This window comes from Hakea prostrata, chromosome 10 (genome assembly GCF_041222555.1).
Source record: "Hakea prostrata isolate BN-2017 chromosome 10, UWA_Hpros_2, whole genome shotgun sequence".
In the NCBI taxonomy this organism is placed as follows: domain Eukaryota; kingdom Viridiplantae; phylum Streptophyta; class Magnoliopsida; order Proteales; family Proteaceae; genus Hakea; species Hakea prostrata.
The window spans coordinates 33,437,992-33,462,084 of record NC_142609.1 but is presented as its reverse complement, the minus strand read 5'-3'; the positions used below and the strand labels follow the sequence as shown (position 1 = coordinate 33,462,084).

At 38.5% G+C, this 24,093-nt stretch overlaps 1 protein-coding gene across 1 annotated transcript; it reads left to right on the top strand.

Moving 5' to 3' along the window:
• Window positions 1-10,386: 10,386 nt before the first annotated feature.
• LOC149002560 (uncharacterized) lies at window positions 10,387-23,373 on the top strand. Its single transcript, XM_089138735.1, has 2 exons — window positions 10,387-10,548; window positions 22,840-23,373. Exons 1-2 carry the CDS (start codon window positions 10,387-10,389, stop codon window positions 23,371-23,373), a joined length of 696 nt encoding a protein of 231 aa, XP_088994861.1.
• Window positions 23,374-24,093: the final 720 nt, after the last annotated feature.

Sequence of the window (24,093 nt, the reverse complement as noted above, 5' to 3'; positions counted from 1 at the left end):
ATTTGGGTGAAAGTAATTGATAATATGCTTGTAAGATGATTTGTTCCAAAAATTATGTGCACTGTGTATATTGGCAAAGGTTTGACACCCCCCCCCCCGAGAAAAAAAAAGTTCATAGAAAACATTCAAAATATTGTAAAACATGTTTTTAGGGTGTAAAAAGGTATGGATCCCTAATTAGTGCAGAGGTAATCATTTGGTCAATTTACGACATCAATGAATTAAGCTTCATGACCATAGTTCAGCTGGACTAGGGTAATCTGGGGTGAGATCCTTAACTTTCACACATACACTTGAGGATAGCTTTATGAGTAAATTTATGACATTAATTGTTATTGGCAAGTAGTGTAGGAACTAAAAATTAGAGAAAGAATGAGAGGGAACTTCTGTATAACTTTTTCCCTATTGCATGACTAAGCTAAGTTGTTGTCTTTTCTTTTTCTTTTGGTCTTTTAGTATTAACCTTTGTTTTTTTAGTTTCTTTCTTTCTTTTTATCACTCAAGGTTGAACAATATCTTAAGTTTGGGGGTATGATGATTCTATGAAATAAAGTTTATTCTAGTGATTTAATACTTGAGATTGCTTGATTTAACAGTGTTTTCTATTAATTTTAGTCTTAGTTCTTGATACATTGTGGTTTAGTGAGTCTTAGTATTTTAAATCTTGTAAAGGTCTTTTATGTCATTTATGCATGAATTTTCTTTGAATTAATAGATGGAATTGATTAGCCCTCTTTTTCGTGGTATTGTAGGAGAAGATTATGGATGAAGATATCTCATGAGTCATAGAAGAGGAACAAAGAACAAGTTTACTCAGTTTGCTTTAGAGTGTTGCAGCATTGCAGCAACATAATTTTTCCAAATTCGACGCATGTGGCATTATCAAGTGAAATCACCAAAAACAGGCTAGCTAATTAAGTATTTCTCTTGTCATTACATGAACGATCTTAGCCATAGATCTCAGAAAAAATGTTTTAAACCTATCATCCATTTTTACATTATCACTTAAGGAAACTTTGGGGGTAATAGAGAAGAGGAGCCACCAAAAGAAAAAAAATGAGGAACTAGATATGCAGAGGGAGGAGTTATGCCATGAGGAGGAGTTGCTAGGGATAGGGAGCTGGAGCACTGTGGTAGCATTTTCTAGTTCTCTATTGAGTTCTGTATTTCTACTACTTTATGTTCTAATTGAACTCTTTTAATGGTCGCATTTATTTCTTTGTTTTTGAACTTTAGTATGAGCTAGTGTTTTTTTTTTTTTTGTTGGGATGATAAAAATACCCGAACTTGTGACTTGAGATGTGATGATTCAATTTGTTGTAGCATAGTTTATTATCAATGTATTCAACTTGACACATATTCGGGCTACAATCAGATCTTGATGCACCCAGATGATGAGAAACACATGGTGTTCATGACTGATCAGGGTAGCTATTACTACAACGTGATGTCTTTTGATTTGAAGAACACATGAGCCATGTACTAGATATTCTGCAATCAAATTGGCAGAACATGAAGGTGTACATTGACAACATGATCATGAAGAGTGTTGCTCAGAAGGATCATCTGATCAACCTAGCAAAGGTGTTCAATGTGTGCAGGACCCATAAAATGTGGTTGAATCCCAAAAAGTGTGCATTCAAAGTACTCTCAAGGAAATTTCTAGGATTCATGGTCTCTCATAGGGGAATCAAAGCTAATATAGAGAAGATAATAGCCATATAGGGTATACAAACGTCGAAGACAGTTTGAGATGCGCAGTGCTTAACTGACCGAGTGGTTGCCCTTAATAGATTCATTGCTTAGTCAAGGTTGAAGTGCCTGCCATTCTTTAAAGCCTTGGAGAACTTATTAGAAGATGGACGCAATATGGACAAAAGAGTGCTAGAAGGCATTCAAGGAACTGAAACATAAGTTGAAGAGCACACCTCTACTCATTTGACTGAAACCCAAGAAAGAATTGCTTGTCTACTTGGCAACCTCCTCCTCGGCTGTCAATCAGTCCTAGTACAAGAAGAGGGAACATAGCAAAACCTAGTATATTATGTCAATCACGTCCTTTGAATGCAGAGACTCGGTATCTGGAGATAGATAAGCAAGCCCTGGCACTTTGGCAGGTCGTCTAGTGCCAGTCTCAACCCATTGCAGTCCTAACAAACATCCATCTAAGAAGATTTTATACCAACTAGACTTGGTCGTTCGGCTCATGACCCAGGTGGTTGAGTTGAGTGAGTACCAGATAAAGTTTAAGCCTCAACCAAAAATCAAAGGTCTAGCACTAGCAGGCTTCATGGTGGAGACTCATTATCTCTAGGTCGAGCAAGGAAACATGAGTAGAGCTAATATTCAAAAGATGGACACTATTCATGGACTAGTCAAGCAATTCCTTAGGCTGTGGAGCCGAACTCATGTTATAGAGTCTAGGGGGCTTCACTGTGCAATATGCACTTAGGATAGGATTCAAAGGATCCAATAATGTAGCAGAGTATGAAGCATTGCCAACTTGTTTAGGAGCTCGAGGTTCAATGTGATTCACAACTAGTGGTCATTCATGTAAACGGGCTATATGAAGCCAAGGAGCTGAGAATGGCAAAGTATCTAGCGAGGATCAATTAGTGCATGCCTAACTTCATCAAACTGAATATCCTTCAAATCCCAAGGAAAGAGAATGACACAACAAATACCTCCTCTAGATTGGCTACAACAAGGTACTTAACCCTAGGACTGGTAGTATATATGTAAGATTTAAATCCAAGCACTAAGGAAGTTGAGCAGATGCGCATTGAGACCGTGCCAAGCTGGATGCATCCATCAACCAATATTTGAGAGATAACAAACTTCCTATGGACGCCCAAGAAGCATGAATCGTAAGATGTCGAGTAGAAAAATACACTCCAACGAAGAGAAGCCCTTAGTCACTGGACCACTTATTCAATGTCTTTGGACCAAAACTAGAAAAGAACGCTCTAGCAAGTGAACGAAGGAATACGTGGGGCACATATGGGAGCCAAAGCCCTAGCATACAAAGTATTACGCTAAGGACTTTTCTTGCCAAGGATGCAACAAGACGTAGTCGATTATGTTGGAAGAAGTGACAAGCATAAGGCTCCTGCAACTGTGCCTCATAGGCCGGTCATGCCCCTGACTTCCATTCTAGTCCCTATTTCCCTATCAGGAAACTGCCTCTGATGGCTAAGTCAGTTGGGAATCAGATTAGGGCTCCAAGCGAGACCTGCTCAGAGATTGCTTCTGAAAGAGTTCATGTGTCTACCTTTCAATTGAGACCTTTGTTATATATTGTGTGGGTTTCCTTTCTTAGTGCCGACAGAATCCTGTGTACCTTCTTGCCAAATGTGCCAAATGTTTTTTGGGTGAACTCCCGACTAGGAGTTTCCATCCTTGTGGATTGTCCTTTTTTGCCTTGGTGCTGGCGTGGCATTCCTTGTTAATGTTGTCTAGCCTGGATGGTTCCCAATCCATAAGCTGAGTGATAAACTAAGTGACTAATTGATCTCTCACTCGTGCGTGTGTCCACACATGTTTGTCCCATCCATAACACTAGCCCCCTAGCCCATGTGATGGAGGTTGTCATCGGGCAAGTTAGTCCCGATTGAGACCCAGATTGGTACGATGTCCACCTGACCGTTTTTGTTTCTCAAACCACTTAATGGTTATGCAACCATTGAGCTCCCCAGGCATTATCCCCAGTTGTGTGGTTACTCGTTACATGACGGGACAGTTAGTCATAATGACTTCCTTGAGCAACTCAATCGTCTTGCAACTGCAACTGTTGATAGTGTTGTTTCTCATCAGTCTGATTAAGATCGTTTCCACTTCTTCCTTAGGTAGTTGGCATAACATTGTCAAACATTGATTGGTCGGATTTGCATTCTCTTACTCTTGCTTTCATCATGAACTTTAGCTTCATGTGTTGGGGTGAGACTACTACTTCTAACATGTTAAGTGTTGGCCACCCGAGTATCACATTGTAAGCTAATAGGACTCATACCACCATGAAGTTTGTCCGAACTAGTGTATCCCTTGGAGAGATCCCAATCATGAGATTGAGTAGGATTGTTCCCTCTACTATGGCCAAGGATCCTGCAAACCCATATAGAGGGGTTGCACATGGAGTCATCATTTCATCTTCCAGCTTTAGCTTTTTAAATGCTTCGTATGATAGTAAGTCGATCGAGGATCCGATATCCACAGGACCCGATAGACCTCCTGATTTGCTAGTTTAAGTTTTATGATGATTGCGTTGTTGTGGGGGGTCGATATCCTGTCAAAATCTTCATCGATGAAGGTGATGGGCTCAGGGCAGGATTGGTTCCTTCTTTTCTTCGGGAGATTTACAGCCCCCAAGAATCAAGCCTTTTGCATTGCTTTTTTGATTGATTCGACGGTTGGTCACCCAAGAACCACATATACGGGACGGGAGTTCCTTCCCGCTCAACTTCTTTCTTGGGTTCTTTCTCGATATCTCTCTAGCTTAGAGAGCAAGGTCTCTTCCAACTTTGGGGAAGTGACTTGTTCCAGGAGTGCCTTGATGCCTTCACAAACTGACCAAGCTTGCCTTCCTGTATTAACTTTTCTATTTCAGATTCAAGACTTCCTACAGTCATTTGTGTGGTGGCCATAGTCCTTGTGGGAGTGGCAATATTTGCTCATGTCCCGATCTTCAGGTCGAGAATGTAGCTTTCCTGACCACTTTAGGGACTTTTTTTTCCTGTACTTGCATTAGGATTTTTGAAGGTTTTGTGTTGAGGGGTGTATACTCCACCCGATCAGTGTTCCTACTGACGTCTTTTCTCCATTTTTCTTTGGCCCCTCTAATCCGAGCTACAGATGGCTCGTCTCGCTCTTCATCTGATTTGCGATCCATGTCAACCTTCACTCAATTGTCAATCACTTCGTATACACTGGCATGCTTTAGGCATTAGTGGAGCAGAGCTCCATAATTTTTGGGATTATCTGATAGTAGGACCTCCAAGAGCCTCTTGTGTGTGATTCCACTCCATAGGGTGTTGTATGCAAGCAACTTGATCATCCAACTCATCAATTTCAATGGCCACTTCATCAAAGCGCCTTAAATAGTCCTAAATGGATTCATTTCGGGATTGTTTGATAGTGAAGAGACTATCAAATATCTCTTTACTCCCAATCGCACTCCTGAACCAGGCTATAAATTTCCTAGCTAGATCCCTAAAGTTGTTGATGGAGCCTGGCCTCAGGCTGCTACACCACTTGATCGCTGGTCCTTCTAGATATGCCGGGAAAGTACAGCATGCAATTCATCTTCACGACATAGGACGGTCATGACAGACTTGAAGTAACTTATATGTTCTTTCTGGTTGTTTTTTTCCCTTCAAATGGGATGAACGTTGGCATGATGAAGTTAGTCGGGAGAGGCATATTGATAATCTCGTCCTAAAAAAGGCTTCTGATCAACCACATCAAAATCCTCATCGTGATCCTAATCATCCAATTTCTTTTCGACCTCAACCATCCTTCTATGTAGTCAATTTTGGCCCAATCATTTTGTCCATAGGACCTAGTGCTCCCTAGGACTGATTGAAACCATCGAAGAACTGAGGACCTCACATATGGTTTGGTTTGGGATTCGTCTGGGGATCCCTGTGGGTGACTTTCTCCTTCCTAGTCGATTGGTCTTGGTGGGTTCCTTTGAGGAAGATCCTGGGTCTGTTTGGGGCCCGAGAGTCGATTGAAAGCTTTGACCCTAGTGCTATCACCAGGTCTTTGATCAGTTCGAGCATCGTCCCGCTTATTTACTTAGTCATTCGTCGGGTTCGCGTTTGGGTTCGCCTATTTACTTTATCAACTTGCTGCAATCCTCCCATTTGGGTGTTGCTTGTAGGAGTTCCTTAGGGACTCCTACCTGGTGCACCAGCCCACAAAATACCCCTTGTAGCTCAAGCATTTGGTGTTGCATTTCCCTCCGCATCTAGTAGCAGGTCCTGGGGCTGCTGTCACATCCACCCAGCCGGTACCCTATCTGGCATACCCAAGTGTGTGATCCACAGTCCACAAGATCCAGTAGTTAGTAAAATCAACCTCCCACATTCACAACAATATAATCAAGAACAAGACTAAATCAATGCTAACAATATTATTCAAATGAATCAAAGTAAAGTAACGAGATAATCATCAGAGTGTGGAAAAGATACCAATAGATATATAAATCAAAAGTAGAGAGAGGCGGAATCTCACTCCACGACTACAGCGGAATGTAGTTCGAAAATCAAAGGGATTACAACTGATTCTAAAGACAAGAAAGAAAGTTATAATCTAACTAAACTAGAGTCTTTTCTACTTTATAATGGATGTCCCCATAAACATAGACTTCATCGATTACGCTCAGACGCTCCCACTCCACAATAGGGCTAATCCTGGTAACAAGAGAGACCACTCGAGGGATCCTCAAGGTAATCTTCGTAGTCGCCAACACTTTGCGTATGGTACACTTCTTCATCTTGCGCTTCCTCATATTGCGCTTCATAGCCATCAAAACCTGTAGAATAGTCTAACAAAAGATATTTTACAAAAGGAGTGAGTTTCAAAAGAACCTCAGCAAGGCAAGTTATTCCATAATAGCATAAATAACATAGTATCACAAACAAGGCATAAAGTGATATGATATGAGACAGACAATGCATGTATGAGTCTAATTCTATGTATGCTGGTCTCTATAGGCAGACATGCTTTAAGTCATAGCACCATACTTCTTTGGGTAGGTCTCAATCACACATCATTGGTTGGCAAAGGGTCCTTTATCCATCTCGGACAATCCATGGCTAGGGGTTAAGTCACCTCTCTCTCACATCACCGTTTGGTCTAAGTATTGGCGCATGTCAAGGTAAAGCCTAGCCCAATGCAAGTCTTCTACTTAGTTACATCAACTCAGATCCAGATACGTCCATTCCTCCCCTCTCGGGATCCTTTCCGGTATATTTCACACTAGAGTCAGCGTATCTGACTCTCTCAAATACGGACTCATCAACCCTATAGGTCATCCACATATAGTAAACGGGAAGCTCTCATGTCCTCTCACGGGTTGGTTACCGGTCTTGAACGCCCATGAGCCCAAGTCTATCCATATGCAACTCTACCCATAAATGGTCCCCACAATGTGATTCATGTCCCCTTACGGATATAACTCACCGGTCTTGAGCACCCATGAGTCCCCATTGCTACCACGGGTCGTTCGGTCTCAATACCCTTCCGAATCGGGTCTGATATAACAAGGGTGTAACCTAACCAAACATTGCTAGAAAAGTCCTAGATATGAAAACCAATAATCTGGGAAAGTGTCAAAGGGCAACATTGGAAATATCCCATGCTACTCCCAATGAGGTCCAAGGACAGAAATGTCAAAAGGACATTCCCCAATCCCAAATCATACCTAAACAATCACAAACATAATTCAGTCATATCATCCACGACAGATATCTCATCATATGAAAGAGTATAATAAGAGAAGATCAAATAAATAAGAAAACATACATGAGTAAGTATTCATACATAATCAAGTATATAAAGTAAATAAGGAAATAAGATTCTAATGTACTTGCAGCATTCATATCATAATAGAAACTAACATAACAGTAGCAAATCTAAGTAGTTACCAAATTAGAAACTAAATCTATGCAATCTATGTTAATATGGTAACAACTTTCCTTACCTTAAATAGATTCGAATGTATTCCAGATGGACAAGAGGATGAATCCAAAGTTAGCAAATAAACCCTAGAATAATATCAGACAATCATTAGGAAGTAGGTCTAAAAGAATAAGCATGAATCGAATCGAATCGGACGAAGAAAACAGATTCTGTTCTTGCGGGTTGATTGGTTGGGTTGAGTGCTCCAGTCAACCCAGGCAATCTGCCCAAGAGCAAATCCGGAAATAAAAAGAGAATCTTGATCCGAAACCTATGCTACACAAACCGGAATGTGATGAAACTTGGAGAGAATGTCTAACACAGTAGTCTAAGACTAAAAAACATAATTTAGACATCAAACCACCATTAAAACCATTACTTACTAATTTAGAATCATAGTTTCTATTTTGGTAAAAATCATAGTTTTCATTGGAAACATGCTATGAATGAAAGAGATGAACTAGAGATGATTAGATCTCATTCTAGTACAAGAACACAGTAGATTAGAGGTATGAATGATCATAGAGAAGCATCTATAATGCTAGAATGAATCAAAATAAGAATATTATCATAGTTTAAGAAGAAATCATAAGAATCATGTTAAGAATGAATGAGATGATCATAGCACAAGAGAATGAAAATAGATTGTAAAGATATGACTACAAGGTTGCAGCATCTTCATCATAATCTTAATTCAAATATGTCTATGAATGAATCAATAATACAAAAGATTGAGTACTAACCTTTAATTGAAGAACAAGAGAGAGAATTTGCAAGATTGCAAGATTAGGTCTTCTTCTTCACTCTTGGAGGCTTGGAGATGGTTTCCCTTCGTTCTCTAAGTGTTATGGAGATTAGGGATACTAAAATCACGAAGTCATGGGGTATATATAGCAAGATACTCAAAACAGAAGATTCTGTTCGAGTTCAGCATCTCTGGGTCGATTGGCTGGGTAGCATGGCCCAGTCGACCCAAGCACTCGACCCAGGCTGTCAGCAAAGCCAAAGACAGAGATTTGAGGGTCTTCCACTACTCGGAATCAAACGAAACTTTAAACACATATTCTATAACATACCTTGCATGGAAAAATGGCTTTAAATCATATCCCACCAAGCTCTAAGGTCATCAACTAATCTTCTCTTCATCAAGGTGCAGTCTCTTCTCTATATCCAACACTGTCTTCAAGTATGGGGCATCATCTTCAATCTCCATAGGTTCGGAGTTGAACACTATATCTTCTACCAATATGGCCCATAGTTGACTTTCACTTCTACTTCGGGTCTTCGGACCTACAATCAAAGAGTATCCGGGTTAAGGTTAGGGCCGGGTTTCACAGCTGTGCTGACTTTCCTTCCCCGAAAGGGTTTGGGACTACCTGAGCATTATCTTGGGTGGCCAGTTGGTCTCTATCGCCCCGATATTTTTTCCGCGATCATTTAGATTTTGATCATCTAGGTTTTGATCTCCTACCGCTGGATTTCGCCGAGTAACTCGTTTGGCATTGCTTGTTTGCCTTGTTATGACTTGTTTTTCTTTCCCACAGATGGTGCCAAAGACTGTTGTGTCTCATATTTGATCCATGTCCTGATCTATAGAAGAATGATTCCTGCAAAAGTTGTTAGAAGCGGACCGGCTAGAATGCTAGACAATTGCCTCCGATGGCTAAATCAATCGAGGATCAGATTAGGGCTCCAAGTGAGACCTCCTCAAAGATTACTCAAAAAGAGTTAGTGTGTCTACCTTTTGATTGAGACATTTGTTATATATTGCGCAGATTTACCTTTCTTAGTGTCAACAAAATCCCGCGTACCTTCTTGCCCAACTGTTTTTAGGGGTGAACTCCCGACTTGGAGTTTCCTTCCTTGTGGGTTGTCCTTTTTTGCCTTGGTGTTGGTGTGGCATTCCTTGCTAGTTTTGTCCAACTTGGATGGTTCCCGATCCATAAGCCGAGTGATAAACCGAGTGACTAACCAATCTCTCACTCGTGCGTGTCCACACTTGTTTGTCCCATCTATAACACTAACCATAGTGTTGGGTAAAAGGGAGTACATGGTAGTTGCGATTGATTATTTTACCAAATAGGTAGAAGCAGAATCATTGGAGACCATTACAGCAGCCCTCTAACATTGCTTTTGTCCAGGGCTTACACTGAACTGGTTCTTTGGCCCAAGTGCTTGTTCAATCAGGAACTAACAAGTCCCAAAAATAAACCTTGGCCAGTTCATTGCTGGTCTAGCATAAATCTTTATTTATTCAATATTTTTCAACCATCTTTAAAGATTTAAATTTTTTGCCCTTGAAGCATGCCACGTATGATTGATTCTACAGGTTCATTTGATCCGTCTTGAGTTTTTTTATTTCTTTGCTGTTCTATTCTGCTGATGTGCTACATCAAAGCACTACCACTCTGTCGTACTCAGAAGCAAGTTGATCTAACACGCCATGAAACCATGACAAAGAAATGGTGGACTCTTGACATGTGTGCTGAAGATTTTAAGTCTAAAAAACTTGTCTGAACTCAAAATGACATTTGAGCTGACGTTTTTGAAAGCCAAATGTGACTAACCCATTCCCCTGAAAGATATGAGGACGGCTCACCTACCAACTTGACATTGTCTTTCCCGACAGTCGTCTCTATTTAATGCAGAATCACAAAACAAGCTCCACCTTTAAATTCGAAGGAAGAAGAGAGTTTTGAGTGAACAATGGAAAAAATAATTCTTGACTACACTCTGGTTCCCTCTGGTCTGATTTTACTGGTGGGTTATCATATTTGGCTCCTCCATCGCATCATAAACCAACCCAAGAAGACAGCAGTTGGCATCAATGTCAGTAGCAGGCGTCTCTGGGCTGAATCCTTGATGGAGGTAAGGCTCGAAACGATCTAGTTCTCACACCTTATTGTTTGAATTTAGAGAAGAAAATTGCAATTCACCCCCATGTATTAATAGGTGAAGGTGTATCCAAGAGTCATAAATTCTATTCAATCCATAAATACCTCGCAGCTCTGGAAACGGGTAAAACGAGATACATAGATGGTTCCTAGTTCTAGGTTCACCTATTGGTACGTACAGATGATCCACTTTATTTATTTTTCTTTATTTTTCTCACTCTACATGTACATGTGAAATATCACTATCCCCATATTACAAATAACATTTTAAGTTATAGATGTAATTCTTAATCATTATCCAACAATTAAATCACTATACATAAATTTATTACTATTTATTCTCTGGACACTATACATAAATTTATTCTCTGGTATTTCATTCTTATTTATTCTCTCCAGAGTCTCTTTTTTTGTATTTTCCACTCATATATCTTCCTCACACTTCTCACAAATGGCTTAGGCTTAGGTAGTTAGGAAAAATTTAGAAAAGCTAGCACACGTTGGAGTTTTCCTAAATCATTTTTAACTCTCTCTCTCTCTCTCTCTCTCTCTCTCTCTCTGCTATTCTGTTTAGAAAACAACTACCTACTAGAATTATTTTTTAAATTGGATTATTGAACTAATTAAATTAATTGTTTTTCTAACATTGTAGATTTGTGTAGTTGAATTGAACTAATTAGTAAAGTAATTATTCTATTAAAAAAAATTATTGAAGTAATTGAACTAAAATATGATAAAATAATATAACAATAAGTCTCACATGAACTCACACAATATGTGCAGTGGCTTAATGCTCGCTTGATGGGGAGGTGATCTGGACTTATTATTCATTTAATCTTGGCTCTGCCCCTGGGTATCATAATTAAGATCCTCTCCTTGGGAAGGGCTCTCCTAATGAGTGTTCAATGAATTATAAGATCGAACAACGTGTAATATTTTAATCCAAGGGTTAAAGATAAATTTAATGAATGCTCTTGGATATGAATATTACATGTAGTAATATCCATAACTCATTATTGGGAGATTCTCTGCAAGGAGAGGAGCCAAATACTTGAGGTTACAGAGTTATAAAGACCGGCATGAAGAATTGAGGGAACAACTTCAACCACATAAGGGAGGGAGTCCCACTTTGAAACACGAATTTTAGAGGTTGGACCCCAACTCATTAGTGATGTAAAGCTATCTCCTCAAAGAGAGTTGATCCAAATTCCCAATAGCAAATCCATGTCTCTCTCCTTCCTACCTTGTTCTCCAACCCGAACTTAGGTCAGCACCTCCTATATCCCTCTTCTCTATTTACTCCCTACGTAAATCTTACCATAGGTATCTCTCGACCTACCTGCACAAGGATTTAGATCCTCTCCACCCAGATGGGTTGTCCCCCATACCCCTACTCTCACAAAGGGCCTGATACAAGCTTGGTTGTGATGCATAGATCACCACATGTGAGAGAAAAGCTGGAAAGACGGACAACTAGATGGAGAAGATTTGCATGCCCTGCTTCACCCACTCTATGTTACACTCACAAAAACCACCCAAAGGTTGGCCCACCCACAAACTACCCTTATAAACTCACCTACTCCCATGATCTCGAGTTTGTTGAATATTCACAGATGTGACCATACAGTTTTTACTCCAAAAAAAAAAAAAAAAGGGGGTTCCAAGTGATAAATTCCATCTAGAAGCCTCATACATATTCACGTACATTCATTCATGCATGTCCAGATTCACCTCACTCCTTGATGTCAATTTGAACCAAACACATCTCAAAGAATGGAAGATGACCTGCAAGTGGTGGTGAAATCCTTTTGATGGGGTCGGTGGTGACTATAAATGCTTCCTTGATCAACACCTAACAAGACACAAGGAATAGTTTCAAGAAGATCCAGATGCACCTTATAGTCACCACTTTTATGATACTGTTGAAAATAATTACAATAATGAAATCCTAATTTACTCTTTAGAATCAAAAGGCTTTAAACTTAGTAGATCGAAGAAAGAATATCTAGTTTGTAACTTTAGTCATGATCGGGCAGATGATGAGGTGGTGATACTTGACGATAAAGAGATTCCTCAGAGTGATTGTTTTAGGTACTTAGGTTCAATCATAAGTAAAAGAGGTGATTTAGAGTATGAGGTTTCCCAAAGAATTAAAATAGGGTGGACGAAGTGGAGAGGTGCGTCCGGGGTCTTATGTGATCGGCGTATTCCATTAAAACTTAAAGGAAAATTTTATAGGACCGTTGTTCGACCAGCTATGTTGTATAGTGCAGAGTGTTGGGCTATTAAAAAGAATCATATAGATAAACTCAGTGTAGTAGAAATGAGGATGCTAATATGGATGAGTGGCAAAACTAGGATGGATAAGATAAGAAATGATCATATTAGAGTTGGTTTGGGAGTTGCTCTCATAAGTGATAAGCTTTGAGAAAGTCGTTTGAGGTGGCACGACCATGTTCAACGGAGACCTATAAATGCCCCTGTACGGAGAAGTGATATAATCCATATTGAAGGAACTAGAAGAGCTAGGGGTAGACCTAAGATAACCTTAGGAGAAGTGGTGAGAAAGGATATATATAGTTTAGGCCTTGTATCTAGCATGGGCTCGAACAAAACTGATTGGAGGGCAAGAATCCATGTAGCCGATCCCATTTAGTTGGGACAAGGCTTATTGTTGTTGTTGTAATGTTCTTCTTTCTGCCAAGTCCACGTGTTGTCCCCTTCCTTGAATGACTAAATCATATTTTTATCTTCAATTTTTTGTTCATAGATGAAAGATTTTTGTATTTTTATCACCATCACTTAACCACCTCATCTTCGCTTTTTGTTGTAGAAGACTATCTTTGCAATTTTACTAGATTGAGTAGCTTCGTCTTTGCCTCTACCTCATAACTAGACAACTCAAATGACATATTTTGTTGATCAATCTTTACTTGAATCGCCTAGACATTCTTCTGAGCTTGCACCACTACAATAAAACGTCCGAAAAATGTCATTTTCACCCATGCGTTGAGTGCCCCTTTGAACTTTTTTTTTTAAAAAAAAGGGAAGGACAAAAATTCCCCCTCCATTAATTCCTCCTAAACCCCTTCCGCTGCCTTTCTACAATGCTGGGAAATCATTCAGATGTTAAACCAAAATCAGACATTCTGAGGCCACTCACATTTCGCTGAAAAAAGAGTCATTAATTGGCTATGGTCTTAAGCCTGAAATTGGAATAACCTGTTGAGTCACTTCACCAAAAGAATCCAACCATGCATTAGTACAATTACTACGATCTAGGATCACTTGTAAAGTTACAATCCCTCTTCTCTGAATGTTTGACCATGTTAATTTCCTTCCCATCAATGGTAGCTCTAAGAGATCAAATGCATCCACCATTATTTGAAAATCAGCCGCTGAACCTGAGTTGAATATGCCAAGTCCCAACTTTCGGCAACATGAGAATGACATTAGAATCACCTACTACTACCCATAGAATGACCAACATGTGTAACACAACCATATTGACCCATAACTTCTTTCTCTTAGCACAAAATACCTTCCATTCACAGTTGAATTACTAACATTGCTTTCTGTTAGAACAAACACTATGAAATAGTGAATTGAAAAAGAAACAAAAACGAAAACACACAAAGAATATCTGAATATTCATTACTTGAATATTGTCTTCAGCAATTACCTCTTTGACATAGTGATATAGAACAACAATGTGCTTCGTCCTCTCATGATATATCTGATCTCCAGTTAAATGAATAGCACTTTGGCTATCACAATGAACACCAGTCACTTCCTGAACCATGCTGAGTTCTCCAAACAAGTTTATAAGCCAAATAGCTTCATTAACTATTTCAACCATTGCCATATACTTTGCTTCTGTAGTAGATAATGCAATTGTAGCTTGTAAAGTAGCCCAACTGACCGCACAACCTCCCAAAGTTAAAACATACCCTGTGAATAACATTCTTTTGTCAAAGATCACCTATATAATTTGAGTCAACATAACTTGTCAACTTGTTATCATTCCTCCCAAACTCCAAACACATACCAGTGTCCAAGTATCCATTTCACTATTTCCCAATGAGTTTTACCTGGATATGATAAGTATCTATTTACCACACTAATTGCTTGGAAAATGTCAAGTTGAGTGCATATCATAACATATATAATGGAACCAACTACATTAGAATATGGAACATGTAACATATAATTCACCTTTTCATCTATCTAAGGTGATAGAGCAGTTGAAAGCCTAAAATGAGATGCAATTGGAGTACTAACAGATTTTGCATCTTTCATGCCAAAATACTCCAACACCTTCTCCATGTATTTTTGTTGAGATAGCCATAGCTTCCTTGCCATTATATCCCTCTTGATTTCCATACCAAGAATCTTTCTTGCAGCTTCCAAGTCTTTCATCTCAAATTTAGTGCTTAACCGTTGCTTCAACCTGATGATCTCATCCATATTGTTAGCAGCAACTAACATATCATCAACATATAACAACAAATATATGAATGAACGATAAAAATGTCTTCTAAAGTATTCACAACAGTCATACTTGCACCTATTGTAACCCAAAGTAGCCATGACAGAATCAAACCTTTTATACTACTGTCTAGGAGATTGTATCAAATCATATAGAGATTTTTTCAACAAGCAAACCTGGTCCTCTTTTTCTTTTACAATAAAACTCTCATGCTATTGCATATAAATCTATTCTTCTAGTTCATCATGCAAGAATATAGTTTTCATATTAAGTTGCTCTAATTATAAATTATGCATAGCAACCAAAGCAAGCAAAACATGAATACAACTATGCTTAACAATAGGTGAAAACACATCATTAAAATCAAAACCTTGTACCTAACTATACCCTTTTGCAACCAATCATGCCTTTTATTTAGCTTCTCCATCACTTATGGTGGATTTTTTTTTTTTTTTTTTGTAGACTCATTTGCAACAAACAATCTTCTTCTCTTTAGGCGGCTTGACAAGCGCCCATATCTAATTTTTTAAAGAGACTCAACCTCTTCAAAGTGGTTGTTATTCATGGCCAACAACCACTTTGAAGAATCAATTGAAGAAATAGCTTTTGAATATGTTGTAGATTCACTATTATCAAGTGTATCAGCAACAGACAATGCATAAACAACAATTTTAGCATGCCCATATTTTTGTGGTGGCCTAATGTTCCTCATTGGCTTATTTTTTACACTGTTGTACTCCTCTTATTCTTGATTCCCTGGAACACTTTCTTATTCAGTAAGAGTGGGTGACTGAACTGAAGTTGATTGTTCTTTCTTTGAAAATGGATCATCCACTTAAAATTTCACCTTCTCCTCAGAATTTTTCTGACTTTCATCATTGTGGATGTCGGTTTCTTTTCTAGGATTCAATGTAGCAGATTCATCAAAAGCTAGATCTCTGCTAATAATAAATTTATGATTATGTGGATTAGGACACTATAACCTGAATCCCTTAATTCCATATCCATACACTTCTTATCCCAAGGTTTTAACTTCCCATCATTCACATGTGCATAAGTAAGACAATAAAAAACTTTTAAATTACTGTAATCAGTAGGTTTACTTGACCATACCTCCTTTAGAGTTTTGCACTCAATAACTGTGCAATGAAACCTATTCACCAACCATGCTATTGTGTTTACTACTTCTGCCCAAAACGCCTTGCCCAATCTTGCATTTGACAACATGTACCTTGCTTTCTCTAACAAGGTTATATTCATACGCTCTGTAACTCCATTCTGCTGAAGTGTCTTCACAATTATATGATGTTTTGCAATTCCCTCATTCCTGCAAAACTAATTGAAGTCTCCTTCACAGAATTCTAAGCTATTGTTTGTTCTCAATCTCTTAATTTTTTTTCTTTCTTTAGTATGCTTCTCAATCAAAATCTTCCATTGCTTGAAAGTAACAAATACTTCATTTTTGTGCTTCAAGAAGTAGACATAGGCCTTCCTAGGATACTCATCAATAAAGATAAGTAAATACTTGACACTAGCTCCCTTTGAAGAAACCTTGGATGGCCCCCACAAATCTGAATGAATGTAGTCTGTAGTTCCTTTGGTCCTGTGAATTATTGAAACTAAATCTCTTTTAATTTCCGAACACACAATGTTCACAGAACATCATCTTTCATGTACTCTAACTACACAATACACCCCTTTTGGGATTTTTATTTGTGGCAGGAGCGCCCCTCTGCTACCAATGGCTAAGATTAGCCTAGGTAAGCAAGTGTTAATCGGACGGTTCTAAAATAAAGAGCAAGGGATATATATATATATATATATATAAATATATATAAATACAAAAACTTCTTTTTACATTCAAAGGTTTGAAAATTTTGGAATTTACAAAATTATATCCCTGCCTCTAACCAACGACGAATCCCCAAATTTTCATTCACTGGAACTGCCATAGAAAACTTCTCGGTATAAGGTTTTCCGATGACTTTTGAAATCACCGTTTCATTGAAACCATAATTTCTAAGGAGGGTGAGGATCATGTCCAGTCATGCTGCCGATTCAAACCTTATTTTCTTGGATGCAAGAGATCGCCCTGCGGGTGAGAACCCACACGAGGTAATGAGGTAAGACACTACAAAATTGTATTGAATCTGATCTATGCGGCTTTGCGAGGAGATGAATCTGAGAAATAAAGGGTTTCGAAGACAACCCGATTGAGCCGTTGAAGCACGCACAATCTTTCCGATCAGGAGAAGATTTAACATTCTGAATATAAATTATTTACCACTTTTCATTAGATCAATGGAGGGTCTTTAGTTGCTTCTACTCTTCTGTTCATCTCTGAAGCCAACATACTTTGAAGCCCAACTGCCCATTACTCCACCAGGGCATTTGATTTCTTTGAACAGAGGTAAGGACCATAAGGTATCTAGGCATGGTTAGCTATCTAGGAATCGGATGGGAAGAAGACAGCTGTGAAAGAGTTCGTCAGGAGATCGGATCGGAATAGGAGAGTTGTGAAAGAGTCCGTCGTCGTCGCAGATGGAAAAGAAGAAATTAGGGTTAGATTTTGTAAATTTCTAAAAAAGAAAACGATTGAAAGTAAAAAAAGAAAGAAATTATAATTACATTCATACCCCTTCAGTTTTAATCCCTACCGTTGAATTTTCCTTGTAAAAGTTGGTGAAATCCTGACCATTGGTGGTTGCCGCAAATAAAAACCCCCCCTTTTGCTCAATGCAGTCATCCCTCTTTCACTTATAGGGCTTAGTCTCACGTGTCATAATTTTGTAGTATCTGAATCAAAAATTGATGAAGCTATAGTGCAACAGATCCAATGATTTATAGTACCTTGCAAGACATACAAATTACCAACCTTATTTCTTTTCATTAATAGGAGGGCACCCTTACTGACCTTCATGACTCCACCTTTAGCTATGTTTTTGCACCCATTTATATCAAAGGTGTATAAATAGATGAGATTTTTCTTCAACTCAGGAACATGCCAAACATCAGTTAGAGTTCTAATAATACTATCATGCACCCTAATTTTGATATTTTCCTTCCCAACTATATTACAAGGAGAATTATTCCCCATCAACACAACTCCACTTCAAAAATATTTGTAAGTAAAGAACCACGGTTAAGGCACATATGGTGGGAACAACCAAAATCAATGATCCATTCTTCTTGTAATCTAACTCTGTCATCAGAGGCAATGAACATAACAATAATAGGGCTAAATCTTCATTATCAATTTTTATATCTTTCTTTTGTAGATCAGTAACAATAGAGTTAGAAAGTAGCAATATGAGATTTGAGAGAAATACTTTCACCCATATGCAAATTATATAACTATTGTATTAACCTCAACTTATTAGTGAGGGATTTTATGAGGTACAAACTTTCCAATGCCGACCACAATTCTGCCACAATCTTCTCGAGAGAACTTCTTCACAGAACTTCCTTTGATAGGCATAACTGAATTGCGATAAGGGCTCGATCATCCATATCATTCCAATTTTCTTTAGACATAGGCTTAGGTTTCTTCGTCATCCCAAATATGGCATTCTTCACTCAATGCTGAGTAAGAACCGCCAACATCCGAACTTGCCATAAATTGAAACTGATGCTTCTGTTGAATTTTTCAATATCATATTTCATTGATGTAGAAGCCATGTATGTATAGATAGAAAACAACCAAGAGCTTTGATACCAATTTTTTAGAACAAACACCATGAAATACCAAATTGAAAAAGAAACAAAAAGGAAAACACACAGAGATTTAACGTGGTTTACACACCGATGTGGTATGCTACGTCCATAGGCGAAGAAAAGAGTTCTTCCACTAGGTAGAAGAAGAACATAAGGAAATTTCACAATCAATAGTCAAGAACAACGTTATAAGAACTCTCACCCAAAACCTTAATTGAAAATCCAAAATCTCTTAATAATGTGGTAGGCGAACAAAAGATACATATATATAGACTCCAATTGGGTAAACGGGTCGACCCATCGGGTCGATTTGTACTATACCACAAGGGCCCCACTTCTACCACAAATCTCCGCAATATTCAAGTCACCCACCAAAAATATGTTGGTTTGGTCCATCTTTCAAATCGGGTACAAGAATTTGGGTCGAAGGATAACACTTCTGTTTTGGAAACATTTTACTGATAATTGCTTATTTGATTTTACTACTACTACCAGTGGATGGATGCCTTGCTTCCAGAACATGACTTTTCATCGTAAATAAAAAATCACTACAAAACCCCACCCTATTCAACAACAAGATTAGGCACTTTAGGCATTTTGATACCTCCACTTTTGTCTCGATGATACATAGAATCTTTAGTTGTTGTTGCACTAAAAACAACTTCAACACATGTTTGCTAGTAGATTTCTCAATACCTCTAATGTTCCAATAGAGGAGATTTATATAGAAACAAAAGATTAAAGAAATATAGGCTTGCCATTCCAAATGGAAGACCATGCTACAAAGATGACTCCTTAAACCACATCAACCTGTGGGACGTCCTCTAAAACCACCAAAATCTAGCCCTATTCAAATTGGACCTACACCTCGAATGCCTAACTCGTAATTGGCAACAATTCAAGTGTGCCCGACCCTCTCACTTATGCACATTTTAGTTATTCGCCCCATCTTTATAAATCACCTTTTGTAGAAAAGTAACAACTTGTGAAGAATTGGGTTTAAGCGTTCCACTTGCAGCTCCTCCACCCTTGCATCCTCTGCATCATGCTCCACCAAAATTTGAGTAAAATGCCCCCACTGAACCAAGTTATGTTTTCCTATCCAAAGGCATTGGGCTACCCATTTGTTATGCCTAATTTGAATAAGGTTAACGAACAGGGGTATACCGCTGGGTTTTGGTATGAATGGTTTAGGTACTAGTTTTTCAGAGAGACAATGATGAATTGTTGGGTACATTCCAGAAAGTGATATTTCAAGGAGGTCAGTTTTATGATAAGCGCCACATGGGCAATGCCACATCACGAAGTGGATACCTAAAAACGCCTTCAGAGATGTTATTTTTCGAGGAAGATCAAGATGCGTTAGAGCATTAAATTCAACATTTAATGCGTCGCTCCATTTTCTTGAGAACTTAACGTCAATTACCAAGATATTCTGGATGATATCTGAAACTAGGTGTGTTGCACCATTAGCATTTTTCCAAGAAGATTTGGATCTTGGCTTCTCTAGCAAGCTATGTGTGACAATCAATCTTGGCTCTATATTGGGCATATTCCAATCTAGTGGAGCAGGAGATAAATCTTCTCCATGAGGACATCATGGATCTTAAATATAAAAGTAAAGAATGAAAGAAAGAATGCAAATCAAGTGAGAAGAACAACAACATTTACTCTCCTTCAATAATTCTTAGCATTGAATGCTCTCTGAGTTCTAACTCCTCATTACGAGGTTTTTATTATCCGAAATTTGACTAAATCGTCTGAGATGGCTTCTTGTCCACAGAGGTGGCCCACTTCTTACGGTTCATTTCATCTGCAGACATCTGGTTTAAGATCAACTCAGGTTGTCTTTGAACCTACATAGGCCTAGTGCAGATTCAAGAGCAAGACCACTGCTTTGCAATTGATAGTTAGACTTTCTCGTGCCAATTCAAGTGGGAGATTCAGTAAATGAACTCACACAAGCTAAGCCTATAGTAGGGGGAGTGAATAGTAAAACTTGGAAGCCGTCTCTTAAACCTAATCACATTCTTCAAACCTTCCATGAGCCTCCACACTTGACCTCAACTGCACCTTTACATTTGAATTAAAAAATCACAAACCCTTATCCCATAGAATGCAAGACCACCCCTTTTCTTAACTCCCAGGACTTCCTCATACTCTTCAGCATGTCATCCATTGAGATAAGCCTAAAGTTAGCACTACCAATCATTGCAATGCTATAAAAGTTTCATTGCATCTCATACTTCGATTGAGAAACACTATGTTAGGATACGAGTCTGCCTACATGGGATTCGAAAGTCAATCAATTGCATGCATCATCAAACACCTTACGAGCATAGGATTTTGGAGCCTCCATACCACCTGGACTGCCTTTCGGATCACTTGAAGCTTCTTGCCACCCTTCTTCACTTCTAGCCTGCTCCTCTAGCGGCTTCAAATGTAGGAACACTGACTCTCTTGGAATCATAGAAACATTTGGAGCTTTTTTCTTCTCACTCATGATTCTCCACATAATGGTGTACCTGATTAAGTTAACACTCTAAATTTGGCATATGATTAATCCAAGCCATGTCCAACCCATCTAATGTGTTAGAATGGATGCATCACCGAGTATGCATGTTGCCCAAGAAAAGAAAGGGTATGCATGTGGTAGAAATGTAGAATACATATCTTGTGATATTTTGAAAATTAAAAAAGGAAAAAAAATTTAGATCCCGGCGGCAATAGTATTACTTAAATTATTAAAAAAAAAATTGGGAGAAGAGCTTTTCCTAGTAGCTTGGTTTTTGCACTACACAAATGAAGGTAACATGATAGCCCCACTACCCATAAATGTGAAAAATCCCTGACTCTACTGATGCTTCTTTGTTCTATGGACTCAATATTGTGTCAAGCAACCATTTCACAATCTGCTACTGAAGGAAGCAATAAATACTTATGGATGTTGATTTGACTCCACCCAGTGAGTCTGTTCACCTCCCCCGAGGATAGCATAAAACTTTGTCCTTGCCTCTTCCCCCCGAGGATAGCATAACACTTATGTTGGTCCTCCATGTTAGCATCCGGATGTAGTCCACCCACTCCCCATTATACCCTACCCTCAAGGGGAGACGAGTGACACTCTTGTAGTTATAACATATTGATTTCTATGATTTGCTCTCTAGTATAATTTAAGAAAAATTGCAATTACTATGTAACATGTTTGTCAAAGAGTCTGCCTCCCCTCAGATGTTTTTTCACTGCACATATTGTGTAAAGCCCAAGTCTGAATACTGATAAAATAGTTTAGAGGTTGGAACCCTAATGAGTCCCACACAATATGTATAGTGAAAAAGCGTCAGGACATGGAGAGGTGTACTTTTTAAACTTGCATTTGAGTTTGAGAAGAAGAGAGAGAAAAGAAAGCAAGAGACAATACCAAGGTTTATGTTGTTCAATTGAATACTACAACCTACATCTATGGGAGAGTTTGAAATATTTGCACTACGTTCAAAAGAAGTGTTGCATGCTATCATAGGACCAGAGTCCTTGTTCTTCGGTTGTCTAGGACCTCTAGCAATAGTGATCTTGTGGAGTCCCTGTATTACAAGTCTTGTAGTGTATAGGTTTATACAAAGTAGATAAGAGTTGGATAGGTGTTTGAGATTATATAAAATATTATCCAGGTTTCTACAAGAGTTATGATCAGCTTCAAACACAACTTTGGATAAGGAAGAGTCCTTGTCACCTTTATATGCAGTTGTGGATAAGGTAGACTTCTTGTCACCATGTGCTTTAGGGTTGGTGGTGGCTAGGGTTTTACCATCCTCAGGCTTCTAAGAAGAAACCTTATCTGCATAAGCTTGAGGAGTGGTGACTAGAGTTTGGGTTGAATTTCTAGAAATATCCTTAAAATTCACCAACCTTCATTCAAACAAGAATTTCCTCTAAAAACATGAACTTGTTCTGTATTCCATTATTCCTAGAACACAAAAAAGAATACCATGAATACTATGGTTTTATATATATTATAAACAAATAAATTTACTGCGGTTATAGTTGTTATAATTTTTTGTTCAGGACATGCCCAAAAATGGAGTTCTTGCTGTTCAAACGCTAAGGAACAGCATAATGGCAGGAACCTTATTGGCAACAACAGCTGTCACACTCAACTCCATCATTGTTCTGATGATGTCCAACTTCAATTCCAAATCCTTAGCCATCTTCTTTGGGGACCAGGGTGAGCTGTTGTTTTGGATCAAGATCTTCTCAGTCATGTTCTGCTTCTTGTTGGCTTTCTTGTTTAATGTGCAGTCAATTAGATATTACAGCCATGCAAGCATCCTCATCCAAGTGCCAATCAGTAAATGTACAGAAGCTGGAGTGTACGTTGCAAAGGCCTTAACCAAGGGCTCTTATTTCTGGGCTATGGGGTTGAGGGCTCTCCACTTCTCTTTCCCTCTATTTTTGTGGTTCTTTGGGCCTATTCCTATGTTTCTGTGCTGCTTGTCGCTGGTTTGCACGCTTTATTTTCTGGACACCTTGGATTGTGGAAGCGCTACTGGAATTATTCTCCACAATGATGATGTGGAACGAGGGAGTAACGCAATATAGAGAGGTGATGAGAACTTCAGATTCAATCGAAGTTGAATCTGAATTTGTGAGCTCTTTAATAAGTCACTTTTACTTTGCCATAATTGAAAAAATGCAGCTATATATATATATATATGCAGCGTAGAGAGGTAGACTTCAGATTCAATCCGAGTTTGAATGTGAAGTTGTGAATTCTGTAATAAAGCTGTCTTTATGTTGCCATAATCAGTAAACATTATGAACATGTGAAATTTATTTTTATGGGGTTTTATGAAATACAATAGTGTGACGGTTGAAATGAGAAGTAGCTTTGTTTGGGCATTTCTAACCCTTTCTGCTCTTTGCAGAAAGAAATCTGTTAAGAGGTTGAATGCAATCAATGTAAGGGTTAAACTAGAGAGTGACTAATCTAACTATTGTGTGTGTGTAACAGGCAATTAGTTTTATATATAAAGGGGATAGGGATATTACATACACCGTCCCAGACTGTTGAACCCACAACCTCTTCACCAAGAAGCTTGGGTCTTATCAGACGACCAACCCCTACATTGACAACTAATTAAAGAATCACTTCTGTAAATGATATATTAATAAAGCTTGGCATTGGTCCCTGAGCACTCCTATTATAGTATATAGAAAGGTCATTCATTTAGAGCAATGTGAATTTTGTGTATGTGTGTGTATAATAGGCAATTTTTTATATAAAGGGATAGGGATATTACATACACCATTCATAAGAGT

Coding starts and splice junctions, on each gene's coding strand:
- LOC149002560 (XM_089138735.1), top strand. CDS start 10,387: ATGGAAAAAATAATTCTTGACTACACTCTGGTTCCCTCTGGTCTGATT. Junction 10,549..22,839: donor GGGCTGAATCCTTGATGGAG/GTAAGGCTCGAA, acceptor TTTTTTGTTCAG/GACATGCCCAAAAATGGAGT.